Genomic DNA, 15,727 nt, shown 5'->3' on the forward strand with positions numbered 1-15,727 from the left:
TTTATTTAAAGTACAAAAAAAGATTCGAGATGGATTTGTACTTTGCCTGAGAAGTTTTATTTACTTATGTTTTTAATAGTTTCTGCACGATCAACTTAAAGTAGAGGAATTTGTAGTTTTTGACACTTTACCGACTAACTATTTGGTTGCCTTAGGCAAAAAGTACGTTCAAAGAAAGTAAATAGTTGACTGCAAATGAAGTCCCTCATGCTGTCTGAACCTGACTGTTGTTTTGTTGAATGGAAAGTAATTAAAAAAAAAAAAAATCGTAGAGTATATTATTTATGGGGTACCAACCAGGCCTAGAGGTCAAAAACCTGGATTATTTATAAGGCCTATGTTGTTTACGGAAACGACACTTTCTGTCCGAAGGAAAGAAAACTTGACTTAAAAATATTATAGTAGATGTAGTAATTGTTTTAAATTTTCTCAAGAACTTAAATACATTTTTGGATTTTTCTTTTTGTTTTTTAATCAATAATTGACAAGGACATTACTGACAAAAATTATATTCAATAAAACATAAAATGAAAAAACAATTTTTCTGTCTGATAAATTACCATACAGAAACGCAATATTAAAAAAAAAGTTACTCTAAGAATGGATTTCCGGCGAATTTATGAATCCCGCTGTATCAATACTAAATTAATAGCACTATATGGATTTAATTCAACTATTGCATTGTTTGTTATCCATAAAAAAAATCGGGTGTCGCAACAGTCCCTTGAGAAGTCTAGTGACTTACAACTCTCAACCATTCCTGTGCGCCGTACTGTTGTCAGTGATGGATGGGACCTACAGTTTTAAGCCGAACTCGAACGGCTAATTTGAGAAAGCATATTCCATGACAAGAATTACTCTTGTAGAATTTGTCAATTCTCATTTAAGTTGAATGATGAAGAATATTCGCTATTCTGGTGTAAGCAATACCATACGTCCTTGGAAATTAATTTTATTATCCATAGAAAAGGTTGTACCAGATTTTGAGAATCAACAAGAACGACATTTCCTACTTATAACTTAATTATTCAATACGATTTGATTTATTTCATTTGAAACGAGTTCTGATTGGCTTAACTCGTGGATCAAAAAAGTATAAAAGAAATGTTTATGAAAAAACGATTCAGTTAATCATAAAAAAAGTCACCAGCCAGCCTTATCCACAAATTAGAAGGATAACCACCCAAAAAAGACATCCCGAAACGAGGTCAACATTCTGCCACGGCTGAAAGCCGATTTTTGACAAATTTTATTAATGTATAGGTATTACTAGGATCCCTTTGTGCCAACCAAATGTATTATATTAATTATATTCTTATAGTCTTAAGTTAATCAAATTGTATATATGTACGTATGAACATTTTTGAAATATTTGAAAATGGTACTTTTTGCCATGTTAAGGTTGAGGTGATAACTTATACCCACTTAGTTCCAAATTTAAAAATCAGAGAATGATGCACTGATGTCCAAAAATGTTGTCTGAGACTTTTTACCCTCTATCTTTGCGCTTGCCAGACGTCCACTAAATGCGTTAAAAGAAATTAACCGTTTAAGCCGAGACGACAGAAAAAAATTGTCTATAATAAAAAAATTTGTGTCAAGACGTTTTGGTATCAGTCTCATAATTCCCACACGGATTTGTTCTATGGTTTACAATTATTTTGGGTCCTTCTTCTTTTACCACAAATGTTATTCTTGTTGTATTTTAAAAGTTACTCTCTGCAGTGATGTAGTGTAGTTGTCGTCACTCTTTAGATAGACTTATTTAAAATATCCATAAAACATGGATTTTTTATATACAATTAGTTTATTTTTTGTAGGCATTTATAATCATACTTCATACTTTACTTACTAATATTATAAATGCGAATGTAAGTTTGTTTGTTACGCTTTCACGCAAAAACTACTCAACCGATCATCATGAAACTTTGCACATACACTCTTGAAGGTATTAGAAGTAACATAGGATACTTTTTATTAAAAAAAATTAAAAAAAATTACGACAAATAAGAAAATTGTTTGTCAAAATATCGTCAAGTTTAGCTACTTCAACGCCATCTAGCATCATCTAGCATCATAGTAATGAAGTTTCAACCCTGAATACTGTAATACCAACCCACTGTATTACCGACGGTGACGACAATATCTAATTCAATATCTAATTCAATTGAATATAGTTTCACCTGTTTTTATTTTTAACTTTCCATAGGAAGTTATTGTAATGGGTCCGACTTGTCAAATTGAAAATTTTGACATTTCTAGACGTTTCAAGGTCCCTAGAGTCGAAATAAAAGATTTTTAGAAAGATGTCTGTGCGTGCGTGTGTACGTACGTTTGTACGTCCGTACGTCCGTACGTCCGTACGTTCGCGACGTTTTTTCGTCGTCCATAGCTCAAGAACCAGAAGAGATATCGACTTCAAATAAATTTTGTTATACAGATAATAAGGCAGAAAGATGCAGAAAGGGCTCTCAAGAAAATTGCGTGGGTGGTTTTTTTACCATAGCAGTTTGAAAAAAAGGTGAAAATTTTGGTTAACCCTAAATATCTTACGAACCAAAAACGCTAGAGACTTGAATTAAATTGTATATAATATATTGTAACATAATACCAAACAGGTATATTTTTTGAAAAAAATCAATATAACGGTTTTTTTATAAATCAATAAAACTGAAAAAAAAAAATTTGTCACCTCCAAAATTTTACGACTGAAATATGATTTCATCTCCAAAACAATTTTGTGCAACGAAGAATAATGTTTTTGATATCTGATAAAATTTTGTGAAAAATCGAATTGACAGTTTTTTTTACAAAAAATAAAAATCTAAAAAAAATGTATAAAAGTTGGTAAAAATTGATTTTCGACTCAAATATCTTTTTCAAATTTTGAGATATTGGTTTTAGTTTACTTTTATCTTTCAAAACATCTTGTTGTCAACATTCAGTTAAAGTTTGAAAAAAATCGATTTGACAGTTTTTGTACAAAAAATTAAAAACCGAAAAAAAAATTAACAAAAGTTCGTAAAAAATGATTTTCGACTCAAATATCTTTTAAAAACTTTGAGATAATAGGTTCTAACTAATTTTTTCTTATAAGAAATATTGTTTTCAACATTAGGACAAATTTTGAAAAAAATCGAATTGACAGTTTTTTTACAAAAAATAAAAACCTGAAAAAAAATGTATAAAAGTTGGTATAAATTGATTTTCGACTCAAATATCTCTTCAAAAATTTTAAATATTGGCTTCAAGCTAATTTTATGTTATAAGAAATATTGTTTTCAACGTTTGGTAAAATTTTTAAAAAATTCGAATTGACAGTTTTTTTACAAAAAATAAAACTCTTAAAAAAAAACAATACCTACTAAAATTTGGTAAAAATTTACTTTCGGCTCAAATAGCTTTTCAAAAATTAAAAATATTGGCTTCAAACTTATTTTATTTCACAGAAAATATTGTTTTCAATATTCAGTAATTTTTATATAAAAATCCAACAGTTTTTTTCATAAAAAATTAAATCTACAAAAAATAGTGCGCAAATTTATTAAAAATACATATAGAAAAACTTTTAAGCAAGACAAATCGACAGACGGGATGGGAAGTTATCAGTGTGGGTCGCATCCCAGCCTCTTTTTTTCCATAGAAATGGTCTTACCGGTTTATGAGAATCAACAAGAACGAAATTTCCTACTTGAATATTCAATACGATCTGATTTATTTAATTTTAAACGAGTTCTGATTAGCTTAACTCATGGATCAAAAAAGTATAAAAGAAATTTGTATGAAAAAATGATTCAGTTAATCATAACAAAAGTCACAAGCCACCCTTATCCACTGATTAGAAGGATAACCACCCAGAAAAGACATCCCGAACCGAGATACTTTTGAGGAATCGATTTTTTAGAGAAAAATTCAACTGACAACGATGAAGTTTCTGGCGTGGAGTCAACATCCTACTGCGGCTGAAAGCCGACCATATCAACATTAACCCATTAACTGGATTGAACAACTGGGATTGAAAAACCCTAGAGGAACCTTGCCACTGATCTCCAGGAGCACAGATTCATTTATTTATACTAATTCTGAACGAAATTTCATACAAATATTATTCAATGTTCGTACGATCATTTTGAAAGTGATCATATAAAGTAGTTTAGAACAAAGTACTTTTCAAATATAACATACATATGTGTAAAATAGTCAAGAAAATTGAAAGTGAAATAAAATGAATATTCAGTTCTTTCAATAACTCTGTAACACTTAATATAAACTGAAAATTGGATTTATTTCAACTTTTAATTATGCATAATAAGCAAATAAATTTGTCCATTCGAAAGGCAGGCACCGGTGTAAACAGTTTCTTAATTAAGAACACAAAATAGAGGGGTCCTTATCTCAATTATCCCCTGAAATTTTTCCGAACTAACAGCTCCTAAAATAGTTTCCAATTGGTAAAATATAAATCAAAGTTTAAATTAATTTGTAAACTGAATTAAGTACTAAAAAGGGAAGTGATAATAAATAAATAAATTGAGTGGCGCAACAGTCCGTTGGGAACTAGAGCCTAGTGACTTGCAACTCTCTACCATTCGTGTGTGCGATGGAGGGGACCTACAGTTTAAGCCGAATCCGAACTGCTAATTTGAGAAAGCACTTTTCATGACAAGAATAACCCATGGAGAACTTGTTAGTTCCTCGCAAAAGGCAGTGCCCACGGAAAAAACTTTAGAACCATCATGTCACGGGTACCAGAGAAGTGATGATAGATATACGCAGCATCACATCTGGAAGCTTTTGTAGAGGGGGGGGGGATTGGCGTGCGTTTGAAAATGGTAGTTTTTACCATGCTGAGATTAAGTGATAACGTTTAACCACTTAATTTAAAATTTAAACACCAGAGAATGATGCACTGTTGTCAAAAATGATTACTGAGACGTTTTACCCTTCATATTTATACTTACCAAACGGCCAACAAATGCGTTAAATGACATCAACTGTTTAAGTCAAAATGACAACATAAGTGACACATAAAAAATTAAAAAAAAGTTGTCTTTAATAGAAAAATTCGTGTCAAGACGTTCTGGTTTTAGTTTTATCATTCCCAACAAAAACACTCTATATTAGAGTGTTTTTATTCCCAGTTGACAGGTGTCAAATTGCAGTGTTACAAACTTTAAACAATAAAACTAATGGTTCTATGTTTAACAATTATTTTGGCTTGTACTTTGTTTGCTACAAATGTTATTCCCGTTGTATTTTAAAAATAAATCTCTGCAGTGATGCAGTGTTGTTGTCACCAGTCTTTAAGATAGAAATGATTAAGAAAATAAAATATCCTTAAAAACTTTTTTTATATAAATAAAAAGTGAATTAAGTTATTTTTCTTTTTGAAGGCATTTTGACCAAAACGAGTGCACAAAAATATTAATATTATGAACAGGAAATAAAACAAATTTTGTTTTTCAATAATAAATGTATAATTTATTTGCACATCCTCCTTTTTTATTTTTTTTTGTAATTTGTTTTTTGTTTTATTTAAAATTTTGATATAATACAGAAATAAGACTTTTTTCATTCTATTTTCGATTTTTTATATCGCAACTTATGTAGCCCACGTTTCCACTCCCAGGGTTAGCAATAATTGAACTGTTTACCTATTTTTTGTTTTGTTTTTAATTTTAATGTTTTTGTTTTATATATATAGAAAATTTCGAACACTATTTTTGTTGTTGTTTGCTACACAATTAATACAGAAAATAATAATAATAATGTACTTAAAACATAGTAACAAAACTCGAAATAGTTATAAATTAAATACTAGATATATATATTATATATAATTATGTACACTGTGATGTTTAATACATTCATACATTGTCTTATAATGAAAATATTAATTATATAATAATTTATTTATTTTTTTTGTGAACACGAAATAAACAAACTTTTTAAAACAATTTTTACTAATATTATAAGCGTTTAATAACATCACTTTTACCATTTAAATGTATGTTTAGGTATACTTATATAATTTGTGTTTAATATAACTAACATAATTAGGTACTTTTATACATTCAGAGTTAATTTCTTTTCTTGTCTTTATTTTTTAAAGTTAATGTTCAAACGTTAACAAACAAAATATTTGTTTATATATAACTAATAATTGAATTAATATTGTTTTTTTTCTTCAAATGGAATTTTATTCTGTTCTTAAATAAGCATGAATTTTAGTAAAAGATTTACTGATTTAACATTCAATAACTTTCAAAAATTGATGTTTATTTTTCTTTTTAATTCTTTATAAGATTCTATCTAAATTGATTAACTTAATACTTATGTGAAATTAAATAATACTTTATTTTATTTTTTATTTTAATAATTAAGCTTAAGATTTAGAAATATTTCTTATTGATGAATTTTAAGGTAATTTAAAAGAAAATGAAAATAACATAAAATTGATAAAACGAAAGGTAATATGACCAAAATAAAAAGAAATTTTAAAATGATTTTCAATGCGACGGTTTTGGCATCTTAAAAGCCAAGAAAAAACAAATATTTTAGTTCTTGCAATTTGTGAAGCAATTAGATTAGATTTTAAAAATCAGACTATTATCGTCAAATGTTGAATTGAGTGGCCAGTTATAGATATCTTTGATTTTATTCATAGAAATTAATTTTAACAGGTTAATTGAAGCTTTCATTGACAATTTATGTCATTGAACGCAAATTTCCTGATTCGAATCCAGGAGTTCCTTATTAAAATCAAACGTTTGGGTTAGAGTTGATCATTGAAAGGAAAACTGTCCGGTGGGAACAAAGAAAGTGGAACGCTTTCAGTTAAACGATTTTTTTCTCAACGTCGAAGTTTAAAGCAGCTGTTTGAAAGAGGTTTTATCAAAATAAAAACAAACAAAAAGAAAAGTTCTGGGATAGTAAATATTTTTAAAAAAAATGACAACTCATAACCATAATTTTTATAGGGAACGTTACAAAGCTGTCATATTTTGACTTGACAACGAAACACTTTATAATTTCGTCGTCGCTCTTTATAAAATTTAGTTTTTTTTTTGAACACACAAAAAAGGAACATTCACCCCATACATTTTGCTTTGATTACAACACCAAATCATCTCAACTATAAATGAAATATCGAAAATTCGACGCTAAATAAACTTTATATTGTTGCTGCCATACTGTTAACGCTGGAGCTGTCAAATTGTCTGTCATTTATTAAGTCGATTTTATACAATCATTATGGGTTTTAAATTTGTTCAAAAACTTCACTCATTTTACATTCCCTTTCTGACATTTTAAATAAATTTGACTCAATTAAATAAGACTTCTGTTTTTAACCATTGTTAATAATCTTTAAATGTTGTAGTTCCTAAAACTAAGTATGCACGATTCAAAAATCTTCCCACATTGCCAGGTTTTTCGCAAAACATTTGAACCATTTTTTTAACCATGTGAAAAGTCATGTCAAAAGTGACAGCAAATGAAAAGGGATAGATCTTCTATCAAAAATTTGGCCGATTTCTTGTAATCGTTCTGGTAGTCGAAATACTGAATTGTTTGTATTTTTAAATAATTGGACGACTATCCGATTTTTAATTGGCAGAAAGTTTTTGAGCAGGAAAAAATATCAAAATTTACACTATTTTTAAAGAATTTGAAAACTACGAAAATTGAAAGAAATAAGAAGTAACCGTTTGGCAAAACAACGAAAAAGAAGTTATAAGGAAGTTAACATTTTGCAAGATAGTCGTTATTGCTTGCCTCACTTTTGTTTCACTATTTTTGTATTTTAATGTTTTTTAAAAATGACTTGTTGTTTTCACTTCTAAAATAAATGTTTATATTCTCAACGAGTTTTTAAAAATTTCATTGTTTTCTTAAGTTTTGCAACCGTGTGAACAGAACATTTTTAATTTGAAGATACAAAATTGTCGGCAATTGTCAGCCAATTTTCATCTAACAAATTTTTTAATATTTGGTTAAAATCAACCAACCGTATAAACGGACAATTTTCACTGAATTGGCTCCTAATTGGATGCTTTTTGAAAGACTTTTGACAATTCAAACAATATTAGAAGATCGTCTTATCGTGTGTATTAACGTTGAACGTTAAAATTGTTAAGATTTACAAGTCTAAGAATGACGCCATCACATCGTTTCTAAATTTGGTCTTGAAGTGTCAAATAAATTAGTAACAATATACAACTTGTCAAAGGAATGATTTGTCTATTAAACTATAAACAAGACATTTTGGCTAAGGAAAGATGAAAGGTAAGTTTTAAAGAACATAGCACAAAATTAAAAACGATTTAGTAAAATTTTAAAGCCACATTTAGAAATTTACTAAGCTTTAACATCTTTATACCTCTTAATATTTCGCTTAAAATCATAGAATGGTTACTTGCACGTTATTATTCTTAAAAAAATGTCTTATAAGAGCAGTGGATGGAATGGTACAATCTTGGCTAGGAATTTCAATTGATAGGTTCGTTTTAGTTTATTTGATTTGTTTATTTAAACGGACTAGCACTGTTTATATAGGTTCATAGGACCGTTCTTAATTAAAGCTAAAGAACAATCAACTAGCTACCGTAACGAAAAGAATTGTGAATTGGCCAGAAAATTGCTTAATATTTTAAAAATTTCTACTTAGTAAAATGTTAAGCTCTTAACAAAAGTATGTTTAAAGTTTTAAGGGCTCATCATTTTACTATGAAGCAATTTTGTAAATAAATACTAATTTACTTAGCTACTTCAAAGTTTTAACGCTTTATTTTCGTTTTGCTAACTTGTAAATTGCTTTATCGCTTTTATTAAAGAACGGGAAACGAAACATAGATAAATAGGTACAGCTCATGAAATTAAACAAAGAAAACACACTTAAACGGACCTATTAATTGCAATTCCCAACTTTAGACTGCAGTATTCCATTCAATGCATTTATAAAACTATTTGTCATATTTATTTAGCAAATAGCTAAAAGTCAAAATAGCCATTCCATGATTTTAACTTTAACAAATTTAGAAAGATGATTAAATCGTTTAAATTAGGCAAATCATCTTTTAAGATAATTAAATAAATAAAAATGGCTTTAACATTTTATTATATGTGTTTTCTATGATTATGCAAAATAGAGTTAAAATATGACAGATAATTTGACAGTTGCACATTTAACAATATGGCAGCAAATATATTGGGCAGGTTCGGGCGACATAAGGGACTTTAAAGTATCAAGTATCTGATTGACCAGCTGCCAAAAAATTGCCTTCAAATTAAACAAACATTAATTGAAAGTTGACTGGAAAGATAGTCACAAAAATCTCACAAGTCAAGTCTACATATGTCAAAATGAAAGTTGACCATGTTTTTTCATCCAACTAAAAGCTGAACTTTATTACTCTATAGTTTATTTATTTTCTGCACAATGTCATCTTATGTATAGTCTAATAGGGATCTTTGCCAAATTGAGAAATAATAAAGTAATATTCATTATAACTTGTCCGAGGAGTTTTTTGTAAACAATAATGTTTTTAGTAGTTTTTGAACCATGAATTGAAGGTAGAAGTTAGTGAAGTAAGGTTCCAAGTTTGAAATGTATGACACTTCACTTGAAAACGAACTATTTGCAGTTCACTGAACCTGACCAATGTCAAATTCTGATTTTAATAAATATGTCAAACAAAATCGATGATTCTTTTGACAATATCTTTCAGGAAAAACCTTTTTAAATAACTGGCACATAATAGCTTGACTTTTCACTTTTGTTTTTCCAAATTCATGTGATTTTCCGTTCTGTATTGGAAAACCCAACTAAATTGTGGTTGCGTGAAAAAGCTATATTTCACCGATTTATGAAATTCGGTCTTATTTCACTTTGGCTCAAATTCTTCAAGTCAATACTTTCATTTTGTATAAATTAAAAAAAAAAACTATTTCAAGGCTCAAAGTTCTCCGATTGACCAAATTATAGTTTGACGAAATAATAAATCAATTATGTGGAAAAACAGTCATACTAGGCCTTAGTGAAATACAACTCTCAACCATACTTGTGTGCGTTTAATGTTGTTAGGAATGGAGGGGACCTTCAGTTTTAAAACGAATCCGAATGGCGCATTAAGGAAAGCACTTTTCATAAAAAGAACTACTCTTGAAGTATTTGTAAATTCTTCCCAAGAGGCAGTACCCTTGCGAAAAACTTTAGATGGCACAGGCAGGTGCTGAACTGAAGACTTCTGGCATGACAGTCCTACGCACAAACCATCACGCCAAGGGTACTACTACAGTCTTACAAACCAGGGAGAAAAACGGGTCAAAAAAAAACTACAGAAGGCAAGAGTAAAAATTATTCTTTCTTTAAGCTGTTGGCCAATAATATTCCAGTGATGAGAGTTCAAGTCCCATTCATATCAAGTTCAAAGTGAGTAAAATACTGAACTTTAGGCTTTAAGATGATGTAGTTACAAACTATCCCAGATGCAAACAGTGGTACATGGAAAACTGTATTTCCTTTCACTGATACACGACAAGTTAAGCTAACGTAAAAAACCTAAAACATAAATGTAAGTAAACAACTTAACAGCCAACCCCAAAAATAAAATTCATTTTCAAAATAAAATCATTTAATTCACAAACCCAAAGATGTGTTGCACATTATTTAAATAACACAAAGAAAATAATATTATTAGAATTAATTGTAAAATAATACATATAACCAAAAAACTATAATTTTTTACTATTTCGTAAGCTAGTTTTGTATTTCAATTATTATTTTCATTTATTTATTATTTATTTCTTAACTATCAAGGCATAATTTGATTGATAAATTTTATTCGTTAGAACAATTTTTTCTTATTAATTTTATTGGTTATTGTTCTATTAACTCATTTATTTCTTTTTACAAATTTGTTGATTGATTTTTTTTTGTTTTGTAAATTTATTCTTATTTTTCAATTTCATTCATTGCCTAGCCTATAGTAGTTCTTGTATTTTATTTTAATTTATATTAATAAATGAGTGACTTTTTCTTATTATTTTTTGTTCATAAAATGTATTTGCGACTTAAATTAAAATCTATACATTAAATATTTCGGAAGATTGTTTTTTTTTTTTATTTTTTGTTCTATTTATTGTATTTTAATATTGCAAATCATTTCAATTTTTGATGATCGTTTATTTGTTTATTTGATTCCTTTGTCTATTTGTTTTAGTTTTTATTTGTTTGATTGATTAATAATAATAGTATTTTTTTAAAAACAAATTTAAACAGAATTTCTTTTTAAATAATGTAATAATAATCGCATAATTATATTATGACAATTCTTATGATTATATTCCTTTCTTTGATTTTTGTTTGCTTTAAATTCAAATTCCTAAATTTAATCCTAAGCTCTAATTGCGAATTTCACAACCATTTGGCTATCTGATTTTTGTTTTTTATTATTTAAACTCTAGTTTTAACCAAAACAAAATAACTGATTTGAATATATAAATTTATTTTCAATTAACTATTAAATTTAACAAATAAAATTATTATTTAATTTTAAATTTTTCTTTCCAAAAAGTTGTTTTTTCTTCACTTAAAAATAACAAAAATTCCTGTAGTTATAATTATTTTTTTTATATTCATTTTTAACAATCGCAAGTTTAAAAATGTACATACACAAAAATTATTACATATTATTATTATTATTTATTTTTGTAAATGACTTTTTCCAAGTTTTAATTTTACGAAGACTTTCGGTTTTAAATTTTCTTATCAGAAAATGTATATTTACAAATTTTTCTTTGATGATTTTCTTGAAATATAATAAACTTATTTAAATTAATTTATATTTAACGTTTATGTACAAAATTTATTCATTTAGGTTTTTTTATAATTTCTTTTAGTTTAAATTTCTATTATGAAGAAAGATCTTAAGATTAAAGTTGCAGTAATTGATTGTTAGCGATAATTTCTTAAGATTCGTTTTTAAAAGCACTTAGATTTTAGTGTAAAATTATGAAGGAATTATTTATTAATTATTATTGATTTGATTTTTTAAAACGAAATAAAAAAGAAGCTTTAATTCAAACAGTAAAAATATTATCTTCTTGGTTTGGTGGAAATTAAAAGTCTCAACCTATTAAGAGTTAGTTTTAATTCATTGGCTGATCACTTGACAATCATTTTACATTTAAAAGATTGGACTTGTAATGTTATTATCATTGTTTCGAATTGAATGCAATCTTTTGAGAACTCATTCAATTGTTTACACTCTTTTGAACGTTTCTTTCTTTCACATAATTCTGCAGTAAACTAAGAAAAACGTAAAAAAGGATCTGAATACTAAAATACCCCAAGTACATACTTAAAGGTTGTAGACTCTCAAAAAGTCAATAAATTCAATCTTTCAATTTAACTCAACTTCTTATCTTCACAAAAGATTGAATCTTTTTAGAATTTTGCAAAAATTTGTGAATGCAAACCGAGTTTATGTTTTTTGGGCTATATTTTGAATGACAATCAAAATGCATGGGATCTTGTCTATCATTGGGGAATAGAGCATTTAATGTTGGAAAAATTGTGCCCCAGAATAATAAAATTTAAAAAAAAGTTAAAAAGAGAAGTTATATTCATACATTAAATCAATAAAGTTACTATCTGTCGATGTTTGAAAGCGTTAAGATAGAATTCGATGCAAGATTCCGTGTATTTAAAAAAAATTATAAAATTATGTTACTTCAAAAATTATGCCTGTTTAAGTTTTGTATTTTGTTTTTTAATATAAAGTTAATGTTTTATGTAATGATTTTTTTTTGATTATGCTAATTATACTAGAGTAGTGAAATGTCAGTTAATGATATGTTGAAAATGTACAAAATGTTTGTTTTATTTTTGTTTGTCGATTTTGTTTATTTCCTATAGATTCATTTAGTTTTGTTTTCTGAATTATTATTTTTGTTTTAATAAAATGGGAAGCATTGAAGTTTTTGAAGGGTTTTCTTTTTTTTTTATTTATTTTATTTTATAGCAAATGGTGAACGATTTTATGTTTATTTATTATATTTAATGGATTTTCTTAATTCGATATAATTAAATTACATTTTTTTATAATTATTTTAATGCACTTGCTGTTAACATTCCAATTGAAAAGAAAATAATTTACAATATAATAAATAAAAGTTGAAAATTTATTACATAACATTTTACTTGTTTGTCTTTTTTTTTTAATTTATTTATTTATGTAAATTATTTTTAACACAAAATTCAAACTTAAATTTAGAATATATAAATTTAATTAAATATATAGTATATGTTATCTTATAGACTAATTTTGTAATATAAAACTATTAACTATATTCACTACTAATCAGGCGGAACGATTTTTTCTACCGTCGGTTTTGTATCGTCAGGATCCAAGCTAAGACAGTCAGAGAAATAATTTTCCATAGATGAGTAGACGTGTTCCAGAACTCCGTTTAGTTCGTGACCCTCATCAGCATAGGTCTAAAATATGATTTAAAGTTAATCGAATTAGTGTCTTAGTTATTTGAAAACTCTTGTGTCCTTTTTTTACCTGATATCGATAGAGAACTCCAGCATCAGTAAGAGATCTCGCCAGCTGAACACCATGGATATACGGCGCTGTCGAATCCGCCAATCCGTGCATCAGGAAGAACGAATGTGATTTTATGTGCCTAGCACGTTGCGTTGCATCGGCTTCCACATAACCCTTATAATTTTCAGCAGGCTGACCAAGGATACGTTCTGTAAAGGCTGAATCTAATACGCAAAGACAACAGATTTTAAAAACACGGTTTTATGAACTTAAAGATTATGATAATGCTTACTGTAAAATAACCAATCAGCTATCGGTGATATGGATATTCCACATTTGAAAACTTCTTGCTGGGAGCCCAATACCATGGTAGTAACATATCCACCATAACCCCAACCCCATACGCCTACACGAGTTTCGTCTAGAAAGCTAAACGTGTCTAGTAAGTAACTGAAATTAAAGGATAACAAAAATATTGTATTTAAATTCAAAAGCATTACAGTTTTCTATATTTTTAGTCCAGAAAGATACTACTAGATAGAGTTGTAATGAAAAGCTTTTGAGAGCTTACGAAAGCTATCGTCAGTGATGTTATATATTTTTTAAATTCTTATTTGAAAATAACACTATTCGAAAGAATTACATGTACAAACAGATTATTAATTTTTCAAAGGATTAAGATGTCCTGAATTTGAAACTCACCTTCAATTTTTTCTCTTACTCCAGTTTATCAAATCTGCCTATTTTAAAATGCTAAAGTCAACAAAAAACGAGGTTTTTGTCAAAACAAAATATATTCCCTAACAATAAATTATATGATGAGTTTAGAAAGTACAAATCTTTTTATCTTCTAGCTTCAGTTTAAATCATTTTAGATCTCACGTTTTTGTAATTTTTCATAAGATATAAGATAAATAAGATATAAGATATAAGATATAAGATATAAGATATAAGATATAAGATATAAGATATAAGATATAAGATATAAGATATAAGATATAAGATATAAGATATAAGATATAAGATATAAGATATAAGATATAAGATATAAGATATAAGATATAAGATATAAGATATAAGATATAAGATATAAGATATAAGATATAAGATATAAGATATAAGATATAAGATATAAGATATAAGATATAAGATATAAGATATAAGATATAAGATATAAGATATAAGATATAAGATATAAGATATAAGATAAAAGATATAAGATATAAGATATAAGATATAAGATATAAGATATAAGATATAAGATATAAGATATAAGATATAAGATATAAGATATAAGATATAAGATATAAGATATAAGATATAAGATATAAGATATAAGATATAAGATATAAGATATAAGATATAAGATATAAGATATAAGATATAAGATATAAGATATAAGATATAAGATATAAGATATAAGATATAAGATATAAGATATAAGATATAAGATATAAGATATAAGATATAAGATATAAGATATAAGATATAAGATATAAGATATAAGATATAAGATATAAGATATAAGATATAAGATATAAGATATAAGATATAAGATATAAGATATAAGATATAAGATATAAGATATAAGATATAAGATATAAGATATAAGATATAAGATATAAGATATAAGATATAAGATATAAGATATAAGATATAAGATATAAGATATAAGATATAAGATATAAGATATAAGATATAAGATATAAGATATAAGATATAAGATATAAGATATAAGATATAAGATATAAGATATAAGATATAAGATATAAGATATAAGATATAAGATATAAGATATAAGATATAAGATATAAGATATAAGATATAAGTTATAAAATATAAGAACTTTATCCCTAATGTTTTTGAATGCTTCGTAATGAAATTTCATATAAAAATATGTACAATTGATTGCATGGTTTTCAAAATTTTAACAATAAAATTGACAAAAATGGTATCCCAGATTTTTGGGATATGTATAAACTTAAACAAACGATTTGTAATCGAACTGCATTTTCAGAATTTTCAGATTCCATGCTGTACTGTTTTAACTCGTGACTTTTATGAACTATGTGACTGAAAAGTATTGTATTCGTAAAAAATTTCGGTAGAAAAGTCAAATCAAACCATTGAATTGATTGAGTTGAATTTTAGAAATTAAGGTTTTGATCCGATTC

At 26.8% G+C, this 15,727-nt stretch overlaps 1 protein-coding gene across 2 annotated transcripts in view; it reads right to left on the reverse strand.

The window, feature by feature from the left end:
- Window positions 1-10,512: 10,512 nt before the first annotated feature.
- LOC129951796 (inactive dipeptidyl peptidase 10-like) overlaps window positions 10,513-15,727 on the reverse strand; it is a 73,537-nt gene continuing 68,322 nt past the window's right edge. For both annotated transcript variants that reach the window (XM_056064115.1, XM_056064114.1), the window contains 3 exons: window positions 13,846-14,003; window positions 13,572-13,777; window positions 10,513-13,501 (listed from right to left, as the gene is read on the reverse strand). In XM_056064115.1, the coding sequence (XP_055920090.1) occupies window positions 13,361-13,501; window positions 13,572-13,777; window positions 13,846-14,003 (505 nt within the window). In that variant the 3' untranslated portion in view covers window positions 10,513-13,360. The remainder of the gene's footprint in view (window positions 13,502-13,571; window positions 13,778-13,845; window positions 14,004-15,727) is intronic.

Source organism: Eupeodes corollae, chromosome 3, assembly GCF_945859685.1.
Source record: "Eupeodes corollae chromosome 3, idEupCoro1.1, whole genome shotgun sequence".
NCBI lineage: Eukaryota > Metazoa > Arthropoda > Insecta > Diptera > Syrphidae > Eupeodes > Eupeodes corollae.